Source organism: Leuciscus leuciscus (assembly GCF_965113295.1).
Source record: "Leuciscus leuciscus genome assembly, chromosome: 19".
In the NCBI taxonomy this organism is placed as follows: domain Eukaryota; kingdom Metazoa; phylum Chordata; class Actinopteri; order Cypriniformes; family Leuciscidae; genus Leuciscus; species Leuciscus leuciscus.
Genome location: NC_138743.1, coordinates 17,954,311 through 17,975,888, shown reverse-complemented (window position 1 = coordinate 17,975,888; position 21,578 = coordinate 17,954,311). Strand labels below are relative to the sequence as shown.

Here is a 21,578-nt window from a genome sequence, read left to right as displayed (position 1 = left end):
ATGCTGAATTTTCATCAAGTAAAACATGCATGGCCAGTTAAATTGAATCTTTCTGTTCTCAGTCTTAAAAAAGTAGCTGTAATAGATAATGTGTCCTCTACATTATTATAAGCTCTATCTCAGATCTGTTTTCCTGTCTCCTGTAGGCTGTACACTTTTGTTGGGTGAATCCAATGGAAAGACCTCCCCAGAGCAGGAATGCACACCACATTATGCAGTGCTTGCTGAGGACAGTATTGTGCAGGCAGTTCCTGAGCATCCCAAGAAAGAGAATGTTTTCTGCCTCAGCAATGCCTATGGAGATGTCTATCTCTTTCAGGTATGCCTCCTTTATCATATAATATATTATACAATACACCATTTCCACATTGTTGACTCTTGGCTGCATGTTGTCTCTCACCTCACACCTCTTGCCTCTTACCTGCAGGCTGCAAACCAAACAGACCTGGAGAACTGGGTGACAGCCATCCACTCTGCCAGCGCATCACATTTAGCTAAGCGTCAGGGGAAGGAAGACACTCTACGTTTGCTGAAGAGCCAAAGCAGAGCTCTCCTGCAGAAGATCGACATGGATGGCAAAATGAAGAAGATGGCAGAGCTGCAGCTGTCCGTCATCAGCGACCAGAAGAACAGGAAGGCTATTGAGAGCCAGGTAAGGAACAAAACGGATGTGTGTGTGGATGTTTATGCATACGTGTGTGGTTTGTTTCAAAAGATTAAAGGCCAAAATCAAGTAGTTCAGAAAGAGTGGTTTGCTAAATTGGGCACTTTGGTCATTGATGTCTGTGTCTGAATAGAAACCACACCACGTGCCTTCAATATATCCGAGTATGGTACATGCATTTAAACCTGAAACCCCCATTCATGTCCTGCTGTGATTCACATTATTTACATTTACTAGATTTTTACGTGATATGGGTGTTGTGGGTTGTTGTTAAAACATTGCTTTGCTAAGATGTTCTGTGTGATTCCTAGGGCATTGCTAGATGTTTGCTTGGATGTTATAGGTAATTATTGGTCATTGCTACTGTGTTCTGGGTGTTGCTAGAGCTTTTTTGTGGTAAGTTTGGGTGTTCTCGGAGGTTGGGAGATTGCTTCCTGGCCCAAGTCAAAAGAGCCTAGGCCAGGTCTCCATGATATTCTGATCCCCACATATAGTTCATGTCTTTGTTTCAAATTAAAAATCTCCCAGATTTTACCTTCTCACATTTCTCCTTTCCTAAATAAGCCACACAATTTAAAATACATCTAGTTTTCTAAATATGTCTAAGGTGCAAATCGTGCATGACAAGTAAAGTGCCAAAGTCAAACTTCAGTATTATTTTAAAGAAATTTCTATACCAGCATGCACATCACATTTCTCTCTCCTATATCTCTGACCCACAGATCCAGCAATGGGAACAGAACCTGGAGAAGTTTAACCTAGAGCTCTTCCGCATGCGCTGTTACCTGGCTAGCCTGCAGGGCACAGAGCTGCCTAATCCAAAAAGCCTGCTAGCCACTGCTGGACGCCCATCTAAATTGGTGCTTGGTCGTCTGGGAATTTTCTCCGTCTCATCCTTTCATGCGCTGGTGAGGATCCGTCACATGCTTTCAGGGTATTTTGTAAAATACCAAAAAAGACCTCATTAAAACAATGTACCTTTGAGACACACCACAAAAATTCAATTAAGATGATGGAGCATTAAGATTCTGAGAAATGTTTTAAATGAGCTTGTGTTTGTGCAGATATGCACTCGTGATGAGGCCACTCTGAAGAGACGATCTCGCTCTCATCCTCGAGGTATGCGGAACAAACGAGGACTACTGTTTTCTTCACAGAAGGGATTGGACAGTCTGACCAAACGCAACTGTGAAAAGAGACAGTCCCTGTCCCAGGTAAAACTGAAGTTAGTGCTTCTCTTTACAAGTCTTTAGTCAGATTGTAAAGGAAAGTTTGGCCAGAAAGTTTGGGAACCTTGTATTTTGAGACTTGCCAAAACCAAACAATAAAGGATATAATTAGGATAAATAAAAAAAGGAGCAGTTTCCCTTAAATTCTGTTAATCCTAATTGAAATGAATCAATATGTACAAAAAGAAGTGTGAGTTTGGATTAGGCGTTTACTCTGAGGTTTACTGGCCTGTGTTTTTGACTGCAGCACTGAATACTCGTTTAAGACATAGGTCTGTTTTACTCATTTAGTCTCACAGTAGCATGTTAATGCTGTCCACAGGTGTCAGGGTGGGAAACACTGTCACACTCACCGGATAAAACAAACAACCACTCATCAAAGTTTTCTCTAGAGGTCAAATGGCAGAAAAACACACAGTTCCTTTCTCCCGTCGAAGTGTTTGGGGGCTGTTTTGGAAATACTGTTTCTGGATCAGTTCTTGTAATTAAGCCCAGATCAGCATTCCTTCTCTGAAGAGCTTTTGTTAACACAGAGCATGAGCTTTAAATCCACATGTATGATTATGTAGACGGCCTCACGTGAGATCGGAGCCAATCGCTCAGCGGTTCCAGCCTCATAATGATCCATCCTTAAATGGACCAAATCTGGTCAAAACAGCCCCTAATAGAGCATGATTCCAAAGATGGGAATTACCACAAGCTGCATGAGGTTAATTGCTGCAAGCTGGGAGCAGTCTGAGAGGAGAGACAGCTTGCGATTTGAGTGCACAAGACTTCCACCACACAGATGTAGTGTCTGATGCTGGGTGATTCAGCAGGGTTACAGGGGGCAGTGTGATTGTTTCCAGAGGGGTGAGATGCTTTAGTCAGAGTCAAGTCAGAGTTGTTGTCCCACAGATAAATGGCTCAGTTGTGGTATTGCTACTGTTCTGTGGATGTCCAGCTCTTATAGGCTTTTCGTAACTTTCTGAAGTATTAATATCATTCCATTATTGCACCTTTGAGTAATGCCTATCGTGATTTGTACATTGGCGATGTTTGCGATATTTCAGTATAACTTGCAATCCTAACGTCAACTTAAGTTGTGATCACATTTACTGTTGATCACTGAAATTTTGCAAGTGAAATGCAGTCATTTTAATAGGAATCTGCACAATCGCGAGTTTTGAATGAGGGCGAAATAGTTCCTCACTGATTTTGCCTGTGCTAAAGTTGTGGTCACACAAATTTGCCATGTTCACTAATGGAAAGCTGCTTGGTTTTAAAGTGACGTGTGAACGTTGCTACATACAATACATCACTACAGACCTTTTTTTTCCCCCCACAAAATATAGTTGAAATTTCTGCATAGAAATTAGCTTTGTAAGATACGTTAACCACACTTGTGAGGATAAAAGCTATTTCTCCCATGTAAATATGAATTTTTGTTGTAAAATAAAAAGCAACAGGACATATTTGTGTTGGTTACTTGGTTGCTTGCTGAGTCAGCCAACCAATAGTGAAATCCCAGTCCTATATCCTGTTCCTCATAACTTATTTCTGATGTATATTGAACATCAAATATCTTATGATTGTATCACATAATTGTATAGTTTGTTCAGTGTGGACAGACAAAATAGCTTGTCATCTGTCACTTGTAATACAGCTGGTTTGGACATGGAGCAATGCATCCAGAATGTGCAACAAGCTTTGTGAATTTTTTTTTTTTAAGATAGCCGCTGGATTTCGGATTGTCAGATTGAATTCAGTGCTAAAAGATATTGATAAAATAGTATTTTCATCTAAATAAAATGGATGATTTAGCCAATATTTGTGTTATACGTCTGTTTTGTATTGTGTTGTTAGCTTAGCAACATGCTAACATCAGATTATGTTGTAATTGCAAGTAAAAGTCGAGTTTCTTGTGCGCATCAAGAGTAGCACTATTAGCGTGAAGTTAACTATATTGTTGCTCATGAAGAGTGTTTCAATGAGGTCCTTTGTGAGGTTTAATTTAAGTTAGAATACTAACTTAGAAAGTAGCTAGCTGCCTATGCAGACAGTGATGCACCTCACCGCTCAAACAAAGCTAATGTCAATTTTGATATTTCAGGTTTTTCTTTGAGGGCAAGGCATACCCTTGTCTGTTTGTATAGACTATATCCTTATATAAGTATGTGTTTGTACACGCACACAGTGTTTATGTGTTAGCATGAGGACGCATGGGTGTTTCGGGTGAGGGGAAGCCATGTCTCCCACTCTGCCCTCAAGATTAAGGCTGATCCATCTGTCAGCTTTCATAGATGTATAATTTTAGCATCTTCCAGACCTCTCATTATTTCCCAGCAAACCTCATGGTTATTTCTGCTGTGATCTACAATCAGAATAGTATCAAAGCTGGCGCCTCAGATCGATGGCTTCTAATTAAGGCACAGAAATGCAGAACATTCTTCTTTTTTTAGCCCAGATGCTGCTCTGCATGTCTTATGATACGTGCGTTTAATTTTTCTGTATATGTGTGTTTGTGTTTGTGATGCAGATATTTGAAGGATATTCCTCTGGATCATTTGGTCATCCATCCACGCAAAGCAGCTCAGAGGTAATTACACCACTTTAACATTACTACACATCATAATGTAACAAGTGAGAATCCATGTTAGCCCTTGTGAAAATGAAGTGCACTAAACTGCATTAACTGTGCACTTAAAATCGGAAAAGTGCTTGCAGATAATATAATATTAACTTAAGAGTCCACTTTCATGATTATATTTCATATCACACTTACAATTTTAAAAATTGGAATTTGCTATAATGTGATATTAAAAGATTTACTTTAAAAGTACATTTTAAATAATCATATTTGAATAATCTTTTGTTGTGGTTTAAAGAAGTACACTTATTTTGATGTGTTGACTAACATAATAAAGCACATGTAAAGTACTTGATTATAATTTTAACTGTAGAGTATTTTTTATATTATATTTATATTGATATTACATTTAAAGTTAATATTATAAAGTATTTAAATATATGAGTCATGACACAAGTTTCAAAGTATTTTTTAACTGACCACAAAGCGGCAGTACATTCGCCTGTACACTTTAATCATATTTCAAAGACAATAGAAGTAATTATGAAATTACATATAAGGATGTACTGTAGTCCTACTTAAGTACGTCAAAATAGCACTTAAGTTCAACTAATTGCATTTAATATAAATTTAAACTATAATACATTTTAATTTCACTATAATACAATTGCAATTATGTATTTCAGAAAACATTAGATTCAGTTTACACTGAAGAATATTCTTTTAAAATATATTATTTCCATAGCAAGTACTCTTTTTGAAAGCACTTTATCTCATATGCAATCACTGTAATTAAATTGTTTTGTTCTTGATACTTTTTGTCCATGCAAAAAATGTCACTGTTTTTTTTTTAGCAGAAAAAAAACATAGGTATGGCTCTGATTAATTGTATCACCGCACATATGTCCCCTTAAATTAGCTGCTTTTTCATAAAGAGTGGCTTGACTGTTGTTTTATCTTATCAGTAGATTGTCCTTAGCAAGCAACAGTTTTAAAATAGCATTGCAAAGTCTGTAAAGAAATCTTATGCTTTTGCACTGTCAAATCCCCATATTGAGGCTGCAGCTGAAGGACAATAGAATTACACTGAAAGATCCTCCCCCATTTCTGGCCATTTCTCCACCCCCTGATCTGTTTGCACTGCATAATGTCAACAGATCAGCAGGTTGTTGTGACAGCTGTGTGAGTCGAGTCAGTGAAAAGGGACATGACCCCCCTTTCTCCCTTTCTCCCTCTCTCACAGAATAAGGATCCACAATAGTGTTGTTGGCACCTGGCTTTGACCCAGCATGAGCAGAGACAAGCTTAGGAGGAAATTTTCCCTCACATTTTGTTTGCAGCTGTAAATGTAACACGGTGTTCCAGCGTCAAGTTACTTTAATGTCCTTACTGAAAGAAAAATGCTGGGTGAAGTAATCATGCTAAGTGATGTTTTATACAACTTGCGCACTTGAGTGGGATTTTGGACTGATAAGATTTCCAAAAAACCTGTGCAATATTAACAACCTGTTTTGTAGTGAAATATTTTGTTAAATGGTGCTGTTCTTGACATTGTTTTGACTTGAAAATCTATTTTCATATACACAGGGAATGAAAACTGAAAATTAAATTCATTACACCCAACACACTTTTAAAAAGAACACTTATTATGATATAATTTAAAAGAATAAGTGAGAATTGAATGTAATGTTTTATGTAATGTTATGTAATTGGACTTTACCATCTATCTATACTAGAACTTTAACACTTTTGGTCCTTTCTATCTCTATGCATCAGCAGAAGCTGGACGTCTTTACCAAACTGCATTTACCAGCGCCACCTGAAGGTCACCAGTGGGACTGCAGCCTGGAAAGCCGGGCTTATATGCTCATGCCGGACGGTCAGGTCATCAATGTGCCGGTCAAACGGGACTCTCTGGTTTCTGATGTTCTCTCATTGGCGTGCAAGGTAATTAATCAGTCACACCTGGACACATGAACAACTAAAGTTCATGCGTTAGAATTTTCTGTCGTTTGTGGTCTGGTTCAGACCTCGTGAAGTGGCAGGAAGACTCCACACTAGCTTGAGGACGTCACAGGATGCATATGCTTTGAGATCATTCAATAAATCATTACACATTATGTGCTCCATAATGCTCACCACATGAATATAATAGTGGATGTTTTTTTTTAGGTAAAGCAGCTTGACCCGGCTCTGCACTGCCTGCACATGAGGAGACATTTGGGACACGATGTGGAGAGAAGCACTCCAGCGCCAACAGACCTGCTGAGGACCCTGGTGAGACTAAAACACACTTTATGAAGCAGATTGTTCAAGCTAAACTCTAGCCACTGGTTTCACAGACAAGACTAAAATGCATGTTCGAGCTGAAAGTGACTTGCACTTACATATAAAATATTTGGTCTTAAGATGCACACCAGTAATGTTTAATGTTTTCTAAGGCATGTTTATTAAAGGTATTAAAATGTCTTAATTAAACTAAGGTCTAATCCTGGCTTATTCTAAGCCCTGTCTGTGAAACCGGGGCTATATGTATTAGCATTGACTGCAACAATAACTAGACTGACATTGGCCATCTAAAACTAGACTGGAAGTTAAGCAGGTCCAAACTGGTCCAAAGTTGTTGTTTTTTTTCCTGTTATACACACTTATTTCAAAAACCTTGCTGTATTACACCGCACAATGATGTTCTGCTTTTGTTTAAAAGGTCTATGATGAACTGGAAATTTGGCCTCTCAATGTGTTGACCTTAAACATGTCCCGTCCCGACACAACCATAGACTTTGGTAAGTAACAACATGATCAACAAGAAAAGGAATAGCTCATCCACAAATTAATATCATTTATATAATTTCCTCCCCCTCATATTGTTCAGAACTTGTATGACATTCTTCAGAGGAACATTAAAGATTTGCAGAATATGCAAGCTGCTCTATTCCATACACTGAAACTGAACTGACCTTTCAAAAAAAAAATCTAATTTGTGTTTGTTTAAATACTGTATGTTGTGTCATGATGTGTTGCTCAGCCCTTGTGAATAAAGGCCCATTCACACCAAGTACGATAACAATAAAGATAACTATATTAACGTCCATATGTTCAGTTTATTCTAAACGTGCTGCAGTTTATGTCGTCCGTTGCTTTAAATGCTTGAGCTCTTTAAAGCCGGATGGATTCTGATTGGCTGTCAATGTTTTTATTGTTCATCAGCTGGGAAAAAAACATTGTGAAAGTAATTCCAACGATATCGTTCCTCTCTGCCATTATCGTTGAACTTATATTGTGGACTCTGCAATTCTATATATTTAGAAAGATTTTTAGAATTATATCTTTATCTTTATAGTTTTAGTTATCGTCTTTGGTGTAAATGGGCCTTAAAGGTGTGGTTCGGGATTTTTGACATCGGACCTCATTTTTAAGTCAGCCTGGTTGTTATTCATCAGTGGAGAATTTTTTTTTTTCAAAATTATCCAGTCCTTATATTTGGATAGTTAGCCGATGCTAGGCTAGCGCGAGTCAATGGTATATGTTAGCCAGCCATTAAAAACCGTTTTACCCACTCCACAGTGCCCCAAACGCAAATCAATTATAACACTAGACTATCGATGTATATGTCCGTTGAGAGAATAATGTTAGAAATCAAACTTTCCTTTCATCACATTGCATTAGTTATAATTTGTTCCCTGTAATCATAAGCCTTGTCTACAGCAGCAGCGGAGTGATATTGATTACCTAGGCAACCGAGTGAGCCGGTACACACATGACGCAAGTGTATTTACCTGCCGCGACTTTGATATCGCTGAGGAATGCTAGCTAACGTTAGCTGGATGTAACGACTGTAGTGCGCTTCTGTTCTGCGTTTACTTTTTGCCGCATTACTAACCGGAGCAAAGTAAAATTCCGCAGCTGCTGAGAAACTAGTTCCTTTGGGATCATTGAGATGAAAGGTAAGTTTGATTTCTAACATTATTCTCTCAACGGACATTTGCATCGATAGTCTAGTGTTATAATTGATTTGCGTTTGGTGCACTGTGGAGTGGGTAAAACGGTTTGTAATGGCTGGCTAACATATACCATTGACTCGCACTAGCCTAGCATCGGCTAACTATCCAAATATAAGGACTGGATAATTGTGAAAAAAAAATTTCTCCACTGATGAATAACCAGGCTGACTTAAAAATGAGGTCCGATGTCAAAAATCCCGAACCACCCCTTTAAGAAGTGAGCTTAGTTTGTGCACTTGTTGCGAACTTCAAATGTTAAAAGAATATCTTTAAAAAAACTGTACTTGCGGATAATATAATATTAATTTATAAGTGTAAGTACACTTTCATGACTGTTTCTTAACACACTTAAGTACAATCTTAGTACACTCTTTTTTTTTTAAGTAGCGGTTAATAAAATAATTTAAATCATTATGTTTTAATGATCTTTTGTTGTGGTTTAAATAAGTACACTTATTTTGATGTGTTGACTAACATACTAAAGCACATGTATATAATTTTAACTATATTGTGTTATTTGACATAACATTTAAAGTATATATTTTACATTTCAACTTCATCATTACACAATATTTTTAAATACATGACATGCAAGTTTCAATAGAAATGCCACTGACTGAAGTATATTTTAGCTACCATAAATGCTTTTCAAAGATCGAGTTAAAGGGTTGTTATGAAATTACATATAAAATGTACTTAAAGTCCTACTTGTGTCAAAAAAGCACTCTTTAAGTTCAAATAATTGCATTTAAAATAAATTAACATTTTAATTTAATTGCATTGAACATACTATTAAGATTCCAAAAACATTAAATTCAGTTCACACCTTAGTATATTCTTTTAAAGTATATTCTTTCCGTAATAAGTACTCTTTTTAGAAGCATGCTTCTTTTTCACAAGGGCACGTTTAATGTCAATGTCAAGAAACATGAAAACTGCTGATGTTGACACAACATAATTGAACAATTGCAGGCCAAAATGAGTTTTAAGTGCAAAAATTACTCAGCTTTGGCATCTCCTTTATGTTCAAAGTGACATACATGAGTAAATGATGATAAAAAAGTATATTTTTCTATGAATTCTTTCTTTAAATTTGCCAGTGTGCTGATTGGTTAAAGATAAATAGATGAAATCTGACTTCTCTGCAGGTTTTGCGGTCACAGGTCATGTGGATGGTGCCAGGAGAAGTCATGTCTACGTGAGTGAGGTGAATCCTGAAGGCCTGGCATTTATTGAAGGTAACATTTCAATATTTCATCCGCCTCGATAAAATGTCAAATGTTCTGAATGATTGATGATGCTGAGATTTATTTGTATGATGTGTTTTGTCTTTGCAGGTCTGAGAGCAGGAGATGAGATCTTGACTCTTAATGGCGTGAGTGTGGCCTCTCTCGACCTCGGTCTCATGCAGAGCTTCTTCAGCCAACAGGATCTCCATCTTGTCCTCAGACGTGAAGAAAACAGCTCAGATGAGCAGAGCTCTGTTTGGCCAGACTGTGACCCCAGTGAACCGGATCCGGGCCACATTCTTCACCTGGAGCAGTGGACCACTGGTAGGACAGCAGCTGTCTGTATAATGCACTGTAAACACTAACGTTCAAAAGTTTGGATTTGGAAAGATTTTTTTTTTGGAAAGAAGGTCTCTGAAAGGAGCTTCTTATGCTCACCAGGACTGCATTTATTTGATAAAAAATACAGTAAACAGTAATGCTGTGAAATATTATTCAAATTTAATTTGTCATACTTTAGATTAGGGTCCAATTCTCACTATTAACTACGACTTTTGCCTCAATAAACTCCAAATCACTGCTTATTAATAGTTGTTAAGTTTAGGTAATGGGAAGGATTAAGTGATGTAGAATATGGTCTTGCAGAATAAGGCATTAAGATGTGCTTTATAAGTAATAATAACAGTCAATATCCTAGTAATATGCATGCTAATAAGCACTTAGTTAATACTGAGAATTGGACCCTAAACTAAACTGTTACTGAGCTTTTTTCTCTTTTAATATATTTCAAAATGTTAGGGATGCACCGATATGAAAATTTTGGCCGATACTGATAACTGATCATTCTTTATATTTGAAAGCCAATAACTGATATATTGGCCGATAAACCTAAATCCAAATTTTTATATAATTTTTGAGAGCCTGATTACAAAAACAAAAATCACACCATTAACAACCATGACCCAAGCACACAATTATGATGTTCTCATTATAATTTTATGTAGCCTATATGACAGACTTGCGCTGCACATGTTGCACTTAACTGTATTTTCCTTTATTGAAGTGATTCCAATCATATTTCCAGCAATTCAATAACCGGTCTGTTATTGTTGGGACATTGACGTTAACTGTGATTGGTTGCTTCACATGTCATTCAGACGGCCTCTCTCGGTCCTTGACCAATGAAAGCTGCTCTGGCTACACGAGAATATTGATTTAGTGCTCAAAGAACATTTCTTATTATTATCAACATTGACAACAGTTGCATTTTTGTGGAAACCTTGATTTAAAAAAAGATCTGGATTCTTTGATCACTAAAAACTTCAAAAGAAAACAATCTTACTGACTCCAAACTTTTGAATGGTTGTGCCAATTATTGTACATCTTTGCACATTAAATCGCATGTGCCCTGCTATTGCTGAAGAAACCCTTTTTTATGGGGGGTGGGGGTCTATCAGTGGTCGTAATGTAGTGCCCTTTTTCCTAATTTACTGCCCTTTTCCTTTAAAAAAAATGATGAATATATGTATTTTTTATATTTAATTTAAAATTATTTCCTTTTATTTTATATTTCCTTTCCTTTTATTTTATATTTAATTTAATTTAATATATTTTTTATTTAATTTAAAATCATATTTAATTTAATTTATATTTAATTTAATTTCAATTTTTTTTTTTTTTTGGAAATAGCATTTCAAATCAATTTGGCCAGCCTTCGATCTGAAAGCGCCAGACTGCCTGCAGGGCTTGTGGATGTCTGAGACTGTGGACGGCCCCTGGCTCTTTATACACAATGAAATGACTCCCGCTGTTTTTATGATGAGAACCTAATGACGGACGGCTTGTTTCACAGCATGATGCTGTCAAAATGCCCAGACATAAACTATTATACCACAGGGCCGTTCACAGACAACAAGGATGTTATTCCCTGCAGGATGGTGTTTCCTGTAGATGAGGTTTGTAACATTATTCTAACCGTAAGCATAGTACATGTTAGGTTTTCCCATTTGACGCGATGCCAAGCTTTGTAGAATACGACACAAGAGTCCTGCTGAAGTGGACCTGTGTGCAGATTTAGTGAGTTCAGATCAATGGCAGCTAATAAAGGTCAAACGCTCTCATGGGTCGGCCTCTCCCAAGAGAGTTAATGATCCTTAAGTGTGTTTATTTCACTCTCTATCACCGTGACCCACCATGTCTTACTTGGGTTAACAGCCTACTCTTTCAACATCTTTTCCACCTCTTTCTCTCCCTCAGATCCACCTCAAGATCAGGAATTTCCTGAGGGCTCCGTGGCGCCTGCTTTGGAGGAGGCGAACGATAAGGCCGAGCGGGGCGGGAAGGTAAGCCGAGGGAATGTCAGAGATTTAGGAGGTGTGTGAGCTGCTTGTGTTGAGAGACTGGCTGGTGTGATCGGGATTACGGTGGGCGTTAATGAGGTCAGATGGAGAGAGGGCCGTGCTCAACAGAATTCCACAGCTCTTACTGCACACTTGGCATCTGCAAACAATGTTATTTGACTTTAATTGCATTGGCAGGTTTAAAATGTACACCTTAGGAATGGACTGTTGGAGACATTTCTAGGCTTAGCAACAGTGGACAGTGTGTTTTGGTTCGGTGTCATGTGTTCATGTGTCGTTCGGTGAGTCAGAACAGTGCAGATGAAGATGAAGGGAATTCCTGTCCTCTTCCAGCTGTTATCACTTCATCAGACCCTTAAGGAGATGTTGGTGGGGCTGCTGGGTGACGTGAGCACGTGTGACATCATTTCTCAGGCCTTTTTTCTTTGTTTTTGTTGTTATGATTGCGTGCACACAACTATAAGCAAGCCATTTGTAGAATGCATTTGGGGCAGCAATTTCTGCATATTCGTATGATTTCTGAATGATCATGTGACACTGAAGACTGGAGTAATGATGTTGAAAATTCAGCTTTGCATCACAGAAATAAATGATATTTTAAAGTATATTAAAATATAAAACCATTTTTTAAAACTGTAATAAGATTTCACAATATTACAGGTTTTTTTTTCTGTACTTTTGATCAAATAAATGTAGGCTTGATGAGCATAAGAAACTTCTTTTAAAAAAATATTTAAAATAGTATTGTTTCCAAACTTTTGAGCAGTACTGTATATAAGACAAAATGTATTTTTCCTGGAATATTTGCCATTTTAGTGTGTATGATTAAAAAATGTTTTGGCTTTGCTTGTTTGCAATTTTTATGAAATATATATATATTTATAATATATAATATAAACTAAAATATATATATTGTTTAATTTTTTATATAACATCTTATAATTATTAGATTTACAAAAGATAATTGTTACAAAATATATTTATTAAAACTACAAATAACTAAATTTATAGATTGTATAACTTGCGTTTCTGCCTATTGGACACTCAAAGACTCTGGGCCATTTTATCTCATGTTGTTGTGTTCTAGTGGTCTATAATTACTGTAGGCCTTGAAATGATCTTAATGAATTGTGCATTGTGTGTTAAAATAGGAGAAACGTTCACAAACACACTCATCTATGACCTTAAAAATCTCTCCATTGCACTTCATTATGATCGTGCACTGTATGATTGTATTGAGTTTTGAAAAGAGTGAACATTTCATATGGTTTTTTATAATATGTTTTTTTCCCCATCCTTTACGTGCAGAGAGCAGCTCTGCAGAGCCGCCCAGAGGGATTCATCTGTTTGTCAGCACTTTATTACACTCTGACAGCACAGATTACGATGACAAATGGCTTGAATTTTCAGCGGTGATGCTGTTTTTTATGCAGCGCGGTGAAGGTGCACCACATGCGCTCTGGAGATAAAGCCTTCAGGAGAGCGTTTGCATTTTTGAGTCAAGCTTTGAGTCAACATTTCTTGCCCTCGGGCACTGCTGGAGCCTGTTTCTAATGGTTCGGTTGTTTTACTCAGCAGTGGTGGATTGTATTGATTAAGAACCAGGTTATTGATACAGCATTGAGTGAGTGAATGTGGGTGAGAGCATCATTCAGCATCATTCATTTGGGTGATGGCCCAGACACAGGCTGTGTTAAAATCCCTTTTATTCCAATACAGTTTGATTCAGTCAGCGTATAAAGTTTAAAACACACCGTTTAGCATTTATTAAATATAAATATATGTCTGCTTTTTTAATACAATGAAATTGCATAGAGGCTGAGGCAGAGTAGCTGTAAAGATTACATTAAATCACCATAAAAGTAATCTACATGGCTCATGAACTACACAAAAAAAAGAGAGATGGATTTACAAGATATAACAATGTACTTCGATTCCATATCAATCAGATAACGTTTACATCATTGAATTAAGATTAGTGGTGCACGATATATCGGCCGATATGGTCATTTTTTTACACATCGGTATCGTTCCGATGTCAAAATATGGCCGATGTGAACAGGCCGATATTTGACGTGTGAAGTTGAAGATGAAGTTGACCATGCTGACTCGATCTTAGCAGTAGTGAATGTGCCTGAGATAAATACACATTTCATACAGATGACATAAGCAGAGAACAGTCTGTTTTCTTTCGTTTTGAATTGTTCTGTTTAAAAATAGACATTTCAAGCTTTCTAAATATGTCTCCGGTCTGTGAGGCAGGTAGATTTCGGTTCATTTATGAGACGCGCTCCACTCCCTGATTAAATATTTTCTACTATACTTCTTATTTAATTCAATCCAGGCATTGGTTGATGAAACATTTATCAAAATTAAGATACAATTAATACAAAACGAAATTACATTTAAAGACAGGCTTTTTGTGCTTTCTGTTTGAGGTCTCTGTGAAAGTTTTAAAGCAGTCACTGGCGCTTTCAGAGCGCTCACGTCAACTGTCCCGTCCGTAACATTGTTAACGCAGTCCAGTGCGACTTATGTTTTTTTCCTCTTCATGACACATTTTTGACTGATCGTTTTTTGACTCGTAGATATTTTAATATATTGCTTGATATTTCATACCCGTTCGAATTAGATTTTTCTCAAAAGTGACAGCACGTGTGATTTGTGGATTACTGATAAGCGCGTGGAGAAACAGGCGTTTATTGATTCATTCTCAGTGTTGAGAAACGTAGCCTTCATGTGTTACGTTATTGTATTAATAATAACTAAAGTAGCCTACCTAATTATGTTACATATTTATTTTGTATGAAAACTAGCGCGTTCGTTACTTATGGATTAAAAAGTAGGCTACTGTTGTATCAGTGCTGCGCGAGCTCTCTCTCTCACAAACACGGACGCGCGCACACACAGAGAGAGAAGATAATTGTAAAATGAAAAATTGACGGGCTTTTAAATTTTGTTCTTGCTTGTTTTTTTTCGGTCAAAATATCAGAAAGTATTTTGTATTATCCATCGTGTTTTTAAAATTCGTTAAATGACGGACGTTTTACTGTTAACACAGCCCATGTCGGAATTGTCTTATAGCCTAGGCTACTTGTTATTATTTTTAGAATGATTCGTTATGCTATTATTGGACTCCTGTCTATTCATTGTCAACTATTTTCTATAAATATGTTTGTATTGGCTAACATTTATTCAGTTAATGAGTGTCCTGTTTAAAATGTGCAATGTTCAAACGCAAAGACGGCACGTCACAAATAGAAGCCCTTTTCCCTGTGGTATTTTTTAGTATCATATTTGGATATTGGAATAATAAATAAAGTAGCCCATCTTAATTTTACACAATGTTCCTGTTTTTTTATTTTTATTTTTTTTACTGTTTTCTAAGGGTTTCTTAATTTTAGACAAGTTGACCAGCACACATTACTGTATATGCAATGCAGTATAATGCATGTGTGTCGTATGTGACATATTTTGCACACAGGTAAAGGTGCCCAATATCAGTCATTTCTAAAGTAAAAAAAAAAAAAAAAAAAAAAAAAAAAAAAAAGTGTTTTGGAAAATAGCTCTTTATTTGATAATCATTAAAATTTGTTTTCTATACAGAGATATCGACATCGGTAAATATCGGTATCGGCCATAACAGCAATTTTAATATCGGTTATCGGTATCGGCCACAATTTTCACATCGGTGCATCACTAATTAAGATATTTTGAAGTGACCAAATTAAGTAATAAAATAATCAATGTGATTTTAAGAACTAACAAACATTTAGCGAGCAACAGCACATATTAGCATGCTAAATGCTAACTCTGCTCAAATACTATGTTTGAGTAAATCTGACAATCTGTTTTCCCATTTTTTCAGTATACATTCTGCGTCGTCTTAAGTCACACCACAAGAAACATTAAAAACGACTTACCTGTGATGGCGTCTGATTTTCGGTCCCGTGTTTCTAGGGAATATCCCGGATGAGCCCCCAGATCTCTTTTGTTGTTCACAGAGCTTATGGAAAAGCCAATGGAGAAATCTAATTGGCTTTTTGTCAAGGGAACCAGGGTGATGTGAACTTCCGAGTTGGCCTACAAAAACACATCATCCCTGCAGCACTCTATTAAAACACAGAGAACTAAAAGACAAATGTTCTTCTGCTTTTATTTACCTTGTAGAACCCAGAAACGGTGTGTCATCTCTACCAGACGTTCCCTGAAGGATCTGTTCACAGGAACCCTTACTCCACTGAAAATGCCCTTGCCAGATCCTCCCCCCGACACATGTCCGTCACTGACCGCCTGCGCATGGTTATTCAAGAGCTGGTGGACACGGAGAAATCTTATGTCAAGGTATAAAATCACAGCTGTGGGACTTTAAATGTGTATTCATTGTTTACATCTGGGACATTCATTAATGCTTAATGCATTGTTCTATATTAACATTGTCATACTGTATCATGTGCGTCTCACATTGTTTAGGACCTCGGATCTCTGTTTGAGATCTACCTGAAGCCATTACAAAAAGAAACATTCCTCAGTCATGATGAGGTACGTTTTGAGGTGTAAAATGATGTTGTATACTAAACTAAAACAGCGTCAGAAATTAGCAAATTTTTGCAAATCATGTCCTTTTCTGGTAGATGGAGTCTCTGTTCGGAAGCCTGCCCGAAATGCTGGACTTCCAGAGGGTTTTCCTACAAACCTTAGAGGAGAGGACCACTTCCTCACCGGACTACCAAGCACTGGAGACGCCAGAGAAACTTAAGGTAAAATATAGTGGTGACATCAAGCCAGATTTTTATGATTAACTGATGCAAGAAATATTCACTCTGGATCACTAAAGTTAAATCACAAAAATAAATGCCAATTCAAAATATTAATAAAATATTAATAGTGTATAAATAATACTAAGGTTATCACTTACTGTACAGACACCACGAAGGAATTAGACCTTTAATTTGATTTACATCTGACAAATGAAGTGTTTTTCGGTTTGAGGCACATTTTGAGTCTTTCTCTTTCAATCTCACATCCAGAAACTCCTCTTCTCCCTGGGCGGATCTTTCTTATACTATGCAGATCACTTTAAACTTTACAGCGGCTTCTGTGCCAATCACATTAAGGTGCAGAAAGTTCTCGAAAGAGGTAAAACATGAACATAAGCCTCATCTGACATGACTTAATTGCATATTTTAACTGCCATCTTGAGCCAAAAGAAGCAGCACCTGGTTTATTTCATTCTCTGATTTGTCTGATGGCAGCAAAAACAGACCGGGCGTTCAAAGAGTTCCTGGAGGCGAGGAACCCCACCAAACAGCACTCGTCCACCTTGGAGTCGTACCTTATCAAACCCGTGCAGAGGGTCCTGAAGTACCCGCTGCTGCTGAGAGAGCTGGTGTCTCTCACCGACCCCGAGAGCGACGAGCGCAACCACCTCACAGGTGTGCGGACACATAGTTCCCCCAATATTCACGTGACTTTCTTTCTTTTACTTCATCCCAGGCACAATTTAGGGCTTTTCACATTTGAACTGGGTTCAATCCTGGGTTATCTTGCTTCACGTTTCACATTGTTCGCAATGTACCCAGGGTTAATAGTTAATCCTGGGTATTCATTAGTTGCCGTTTCACACTGTACATTCCTAAATGCTTATTTGCATATTTGCGGTGTTAGTGTCATTGATTGGATGAATGCAGCATGTGACTTGTTTACATCATAAAGGCTCTAGCATAGCACATCCTCAAATTGTATATTGCTGACTGTACTATCAAGTTTACACTGAATGGATGTATAAAGGTGAGAATGAAACGGTCTCTTCTTGAAGGGATAGTTCACCCAAAAATTACAATTCTGTCATCATTTACTCACCCACAACAGGATGTTCCAAACCTGTATGAATTTCTCTCTTCTACTGAACACAAAAGAAGATATTTTGAAGAATATGCATAACCAAACAGTTGATATGCTATTGACTTCTATACTATGGAAGTCAATGGGGCTCATCAACTGTTTGGTGTGAAATGAAGTGTGAAACGTTGCTTTACTCAGGGTTAAAAGCGGTATTTAGAATGATGGAATCCCGGGTTTAAGCATAATGTTAAAAGCCCTATAGTGTTTAATCCATTATTGATTCAGTTATGAACTGTCGAGTCAGTTATTGGTTTGAAATAAACAAATTTCTGTGTTTGTTTTTTTCTGGTGCAGAGGCATTAAAGGCCATGGAAAAGGTGGCCAGTCACATAAATGAGATGCAGAAGATCTATGAGGACTACGGCACAGTGTTCGACCAACTAGTGGCAGAGCAGAGTGGCCCTGAGAAGGAGGTGCGTACCACTCTAGAATTACTTTTAAATCAATAAAAAGGATCATATTATATGACAATGTGTTCTGCGTCTCAGGTCACCGAGATCTCCATGGGAGAGTTCATCATTCACAGCTCGGCACTCTGGCAAAACCCTCTTCCCTCTTTGGGCCGCATGAGAAAAGACCCTGAACTCACCCTCTTCCGTAAGTCAGACCGGATGCATTGGAACTATAAAACCGTTGCGGTTTATGGTGTGCAATATATGTGTTATTAAAAGCTCAGTGCACTAATGTGTTTTTATTCGTCCAGTCTTCAAGAAAGCGCTCATTTTGGTGTATCGGGAAAGCAAACTAAAGAAAAGAATGGTGAGTTGTGGAATGTAGCACATTGTGTATTTTTATTAGGTCTGCCAATTGATAAAAAACTTGGTTGATTATTTACATGTTAAATTAATTTAATTACTCACATACATAAATTTTTGCAGAGGGAAATTCCCCAATTTAAGAACATTATTGGAGCAGATTGATGTACAGTAGCATTGAATAGACAAAAACATTAAGAAGTCTCTTATGCTCACCAAGACTTCATTTTATTTGATCAAAAATACAGTAAAATAGTAATATTGTGAAATATTATTACAATTGAAAATAACTAGTTTCTATTTAATATATTTTAAAATAAAATTTATGAATTTTTAGCATCATTACTCCAGTCTTTAGTCACATGATCCTTCAGAAGTCATTATAATATGCTGATTTGCTGCTCAAGAAACATTTCTTATCAATGTTAAACAACAAAACAATTATTTGATGTATTGAAAGTTCAAAACAAAAACGTTTATTTGGAATAGATTTTGTTTGTAGTAATGTAAATGTCTTTACTGTAACTTCTCAGCTTTGCTGAATAAAAGTTTTGTTTTTATATTTTTCAATGTATACACAAATATGTTACTAGTTTTATTCAGGCTAAAGGATGAAACCTCAAGATTAAATCACAGAATTTGCATGCGGGTCCGAGGTCATGATTAATAGTGTTAGTTTTACTATCTCACAAAAGTACAAAAGTAACATTAAATTGACAGCCGTGTTTATGATGTTTGTATGCATTATACTGACAGCTAATATAACAGGCATTTGAATGTTTTTCCTACTAGACTTCTTCAAGGCCCGGGGATCTGGATCCTTTTAAATTCCGCTGGCTCATTCCTGTATCATCCCTTCAGATCCGACCTGGAAATTCAGCAGGTGTGTGTAACATGATCTTCCTGTGTAAACTAAGAGATATCTCTGTTGAACATGAGTTTGACATGGATTAAACAGAGGAGGCAGAATGTAGATCCAAGACAGACCAGGAGAAACATGGTATTCAAAGGAGGACTTCAAGAACCTCTTAAAAACATCACATCAGAGCTCATCATTTAAAAAATGTGTATCATTAAAGTCTCAAGCCCTTTTAATAGACCCAAACATTGCCAAAATGTAAAATGCAATCCATAACGTGCTTAAACTCCCTTCTCTTGCCTCTTTCAGGGTCAGAGAACCCTTGTGTTTGGGAGGTTGTTCACACCAAGTCTGAAGTGGAGGGACGGCCAGAGATGTTCTTCCAGCTCTGCAGCAGGTAACCGATATAGAAAGTCAAATAAATAAATAATACTAATAAACTCAAATAGAATACAACCTAGAGAAACTTATTTACCCAAAAATGAAAATGAACACTTGAAAACGTCATTGATTATCAGAACTTATATTTTGGGGTCAACTATTGCTTTAAGGCAGTTTTACTAAATAGTTTTACTATTTAAACATCCCTTAAAGGAACACTTCGACTTTTTGGGACTTTAACTTATTCCGTATCCCCCAGAGTTAGATAAGTCCATACATACCTTTTTCATCTCCGTGCGTGCTGTAAGTCTGTTTGACGCACCCACCGCTAGCCTAGCTTAGCACAAAGACTGGATGTAAATGGCTACAGCTAGCATACTAATCCCAATAAGTGACAAAATAATGCCAACATTTTCCTATTTACATGTTGTGATTTGTATAGTCACAGTGTGTACAAATAACAAGGTCATATGAGACACAGCCATTTTTTAAACGTTTAAATACTGGGAACTATTTTCTCAGAAGGCGAAGCACTGCTACTTGGGCGGAGTGATTAGCGCAGCACCCGAGAAGCACCGTTCCGTCAACAAAACCAACGTGACTAACTAGCTAGTAGCGAACGTGATTCGTGATCATGGCTGACTTTAAGGAATTCTCAGAGGATTTTTATTTGGTATCAAACCAAGATCCAGAACCATATCGTTTTGAGCCAGAATACACAGACGAGGAGTTACAAACTTTGGAAGCTGATTGACAAGATGCCGAACAGACTGAGGTCGAGGGGAGAATCAGAACGGGAGTAGCCTACTATTTCACAAACAAGGTCACTGTTTCTCAAAAATGAAACTGCCCATCCCCCCTCCAATTCATTAGCAAGTTGAAGGCTACAGTCCTGAAAGTTACCTTTAGCGCCGCTTATTTGTTACTGGGGCGATAGAGCGCGTTTGTGACAACACAATACTAACATTACAGGGGATACATGGAGCCCGGGAACAACTATAATAGTAGTGAGCACCCTATTCATGTAATAGTGTCACTAAGGTTACATTACATCTAGCTAATGGCACTGTAACAGTAGGCTAGTCATCTAAAAACATAACGGAACACTTAACGTTACCGCAGCCGCATGGTATTATGGTATTACCTGGTCTCCCTGGTTAATTGTCGCAGCTCTTTACAATACAGCGAACACCCATGATTGTAAACTTTGCATTTACTATCTAGTAATTGCTGACTCTATTACTCCAACTCTGAGCGAACTCTCTGCTCCTCACCACGGCGCTTCTCGGGTGCTGCGCTAATTACTCCGCCCAAGTAGCAGTGCTTCGCCTTCTGAGAAAATAGTTCCCAGTATTTAAACGTTTAAAAAATGGCTGTGTCTCATATGACCTTGTTATTTGTACACACTGTGACTATACAAATCACAACATGTAAATAGGAAAATGTTGGCGTTATTTTGTCACTTATTGGGATTAGTATGCTAGCTGTAGCCATTTACATCCAGTCTTTGTGCTAAGCTAGGCTAGCGGTGGGTGCGTCAAACAGACTTACAGCACGCACGGAGATGAAAAAGGTATGTATGGACTTATCTAACTCTGGGGGATATGGTGAATAAGCTAAAGTC

The 21,578-nt window shown here is 37.4% G+C and overlaps 1 protein-coding gene across 2 annotated transcripts in view; it reads left to right on the top strand.

The window, feature by feature from the left end:
- Window positions 1-21,578, top strand: part of tiam2b (TIAM Rac1 associated GEF 2b) — a 53,411-nt gene that overhangs the window by 27,294 nt on the left and 4,539 nt on the right. The window contains exons 5-25 of one of the 2 annotated variants that reach the window (XM_082148446.1): window positions 147-319; window positions 428-652; window positions 1,387-1,572; window positions 1,729-1,878; window positions 4,412-4,471; window positions 6,239-6,409; window positions 6,635-6,739; window positions 7,170-7,248; window positions 9,615-9,704; window positions 9,804-10,019; window positions 11,952-12,037; window positions 16,226-16,399; window positions 16,529-16,597; window positions 16,690-16,815; window positions 17,086-17,194; window positions 17,311-17,490; window positions 18,254-18,372; window positions 18,448-18,556; window positions 18,663-18,718; window positions 19,507-19,597; window positions 19,883-19,970. In XM_082148446.1, the coding sequence (XP_082004572.1) occupies window positions 147-319; window positions 428-652; window positions 1,387-1,572; window positions 1,729-1,878; window positions 4,412-4,471; window positions 6,239-6,409; window positions 6,635-6,739; window positions 7,170-7,248; window positions 9,615-9,704; window positions 9,804-10,019; window positions 11,952-12,037; window positions 16,226-16,399; window positions 16,529-16,597; window positions 16,690-16,815; window positions 17,086-17,194; window positions 17,311-17,490; window positions 18,254-18,372; window positions 18,448-18,556; window positions 18,663-18,718; window positions 19,507-19,597; window positions 19,883-19,970 (2,662 nt within the window). The remainder of the gene's footprint in view (window positions 1-146; window positions 320-427; window positions 653-1,386; window positions 1,573-1,728; window positions 1,879-4,411; window positions 4,472-6,238; window positions 6,410-6,634; window positions 6,740-7,169; window positions 7,249-9,614; window positions 9,705-9,803; window positions 10,020-11,951; window positions 12,038-16,225; window positions 16,400-16,528; window positions 16,598-16,689; window positions 16,816-17,085; window positions 17,195-17,310; window positions 17,491-18,253; window positions 18,373-18,447; window positions 18,557-18,662; window positions 18,719-19,506; window positions 19,598-19,882; window positions 19,971-21,578) is intronic. The other variant, XM_082148447.1, reaches the window with a different exon arrangement.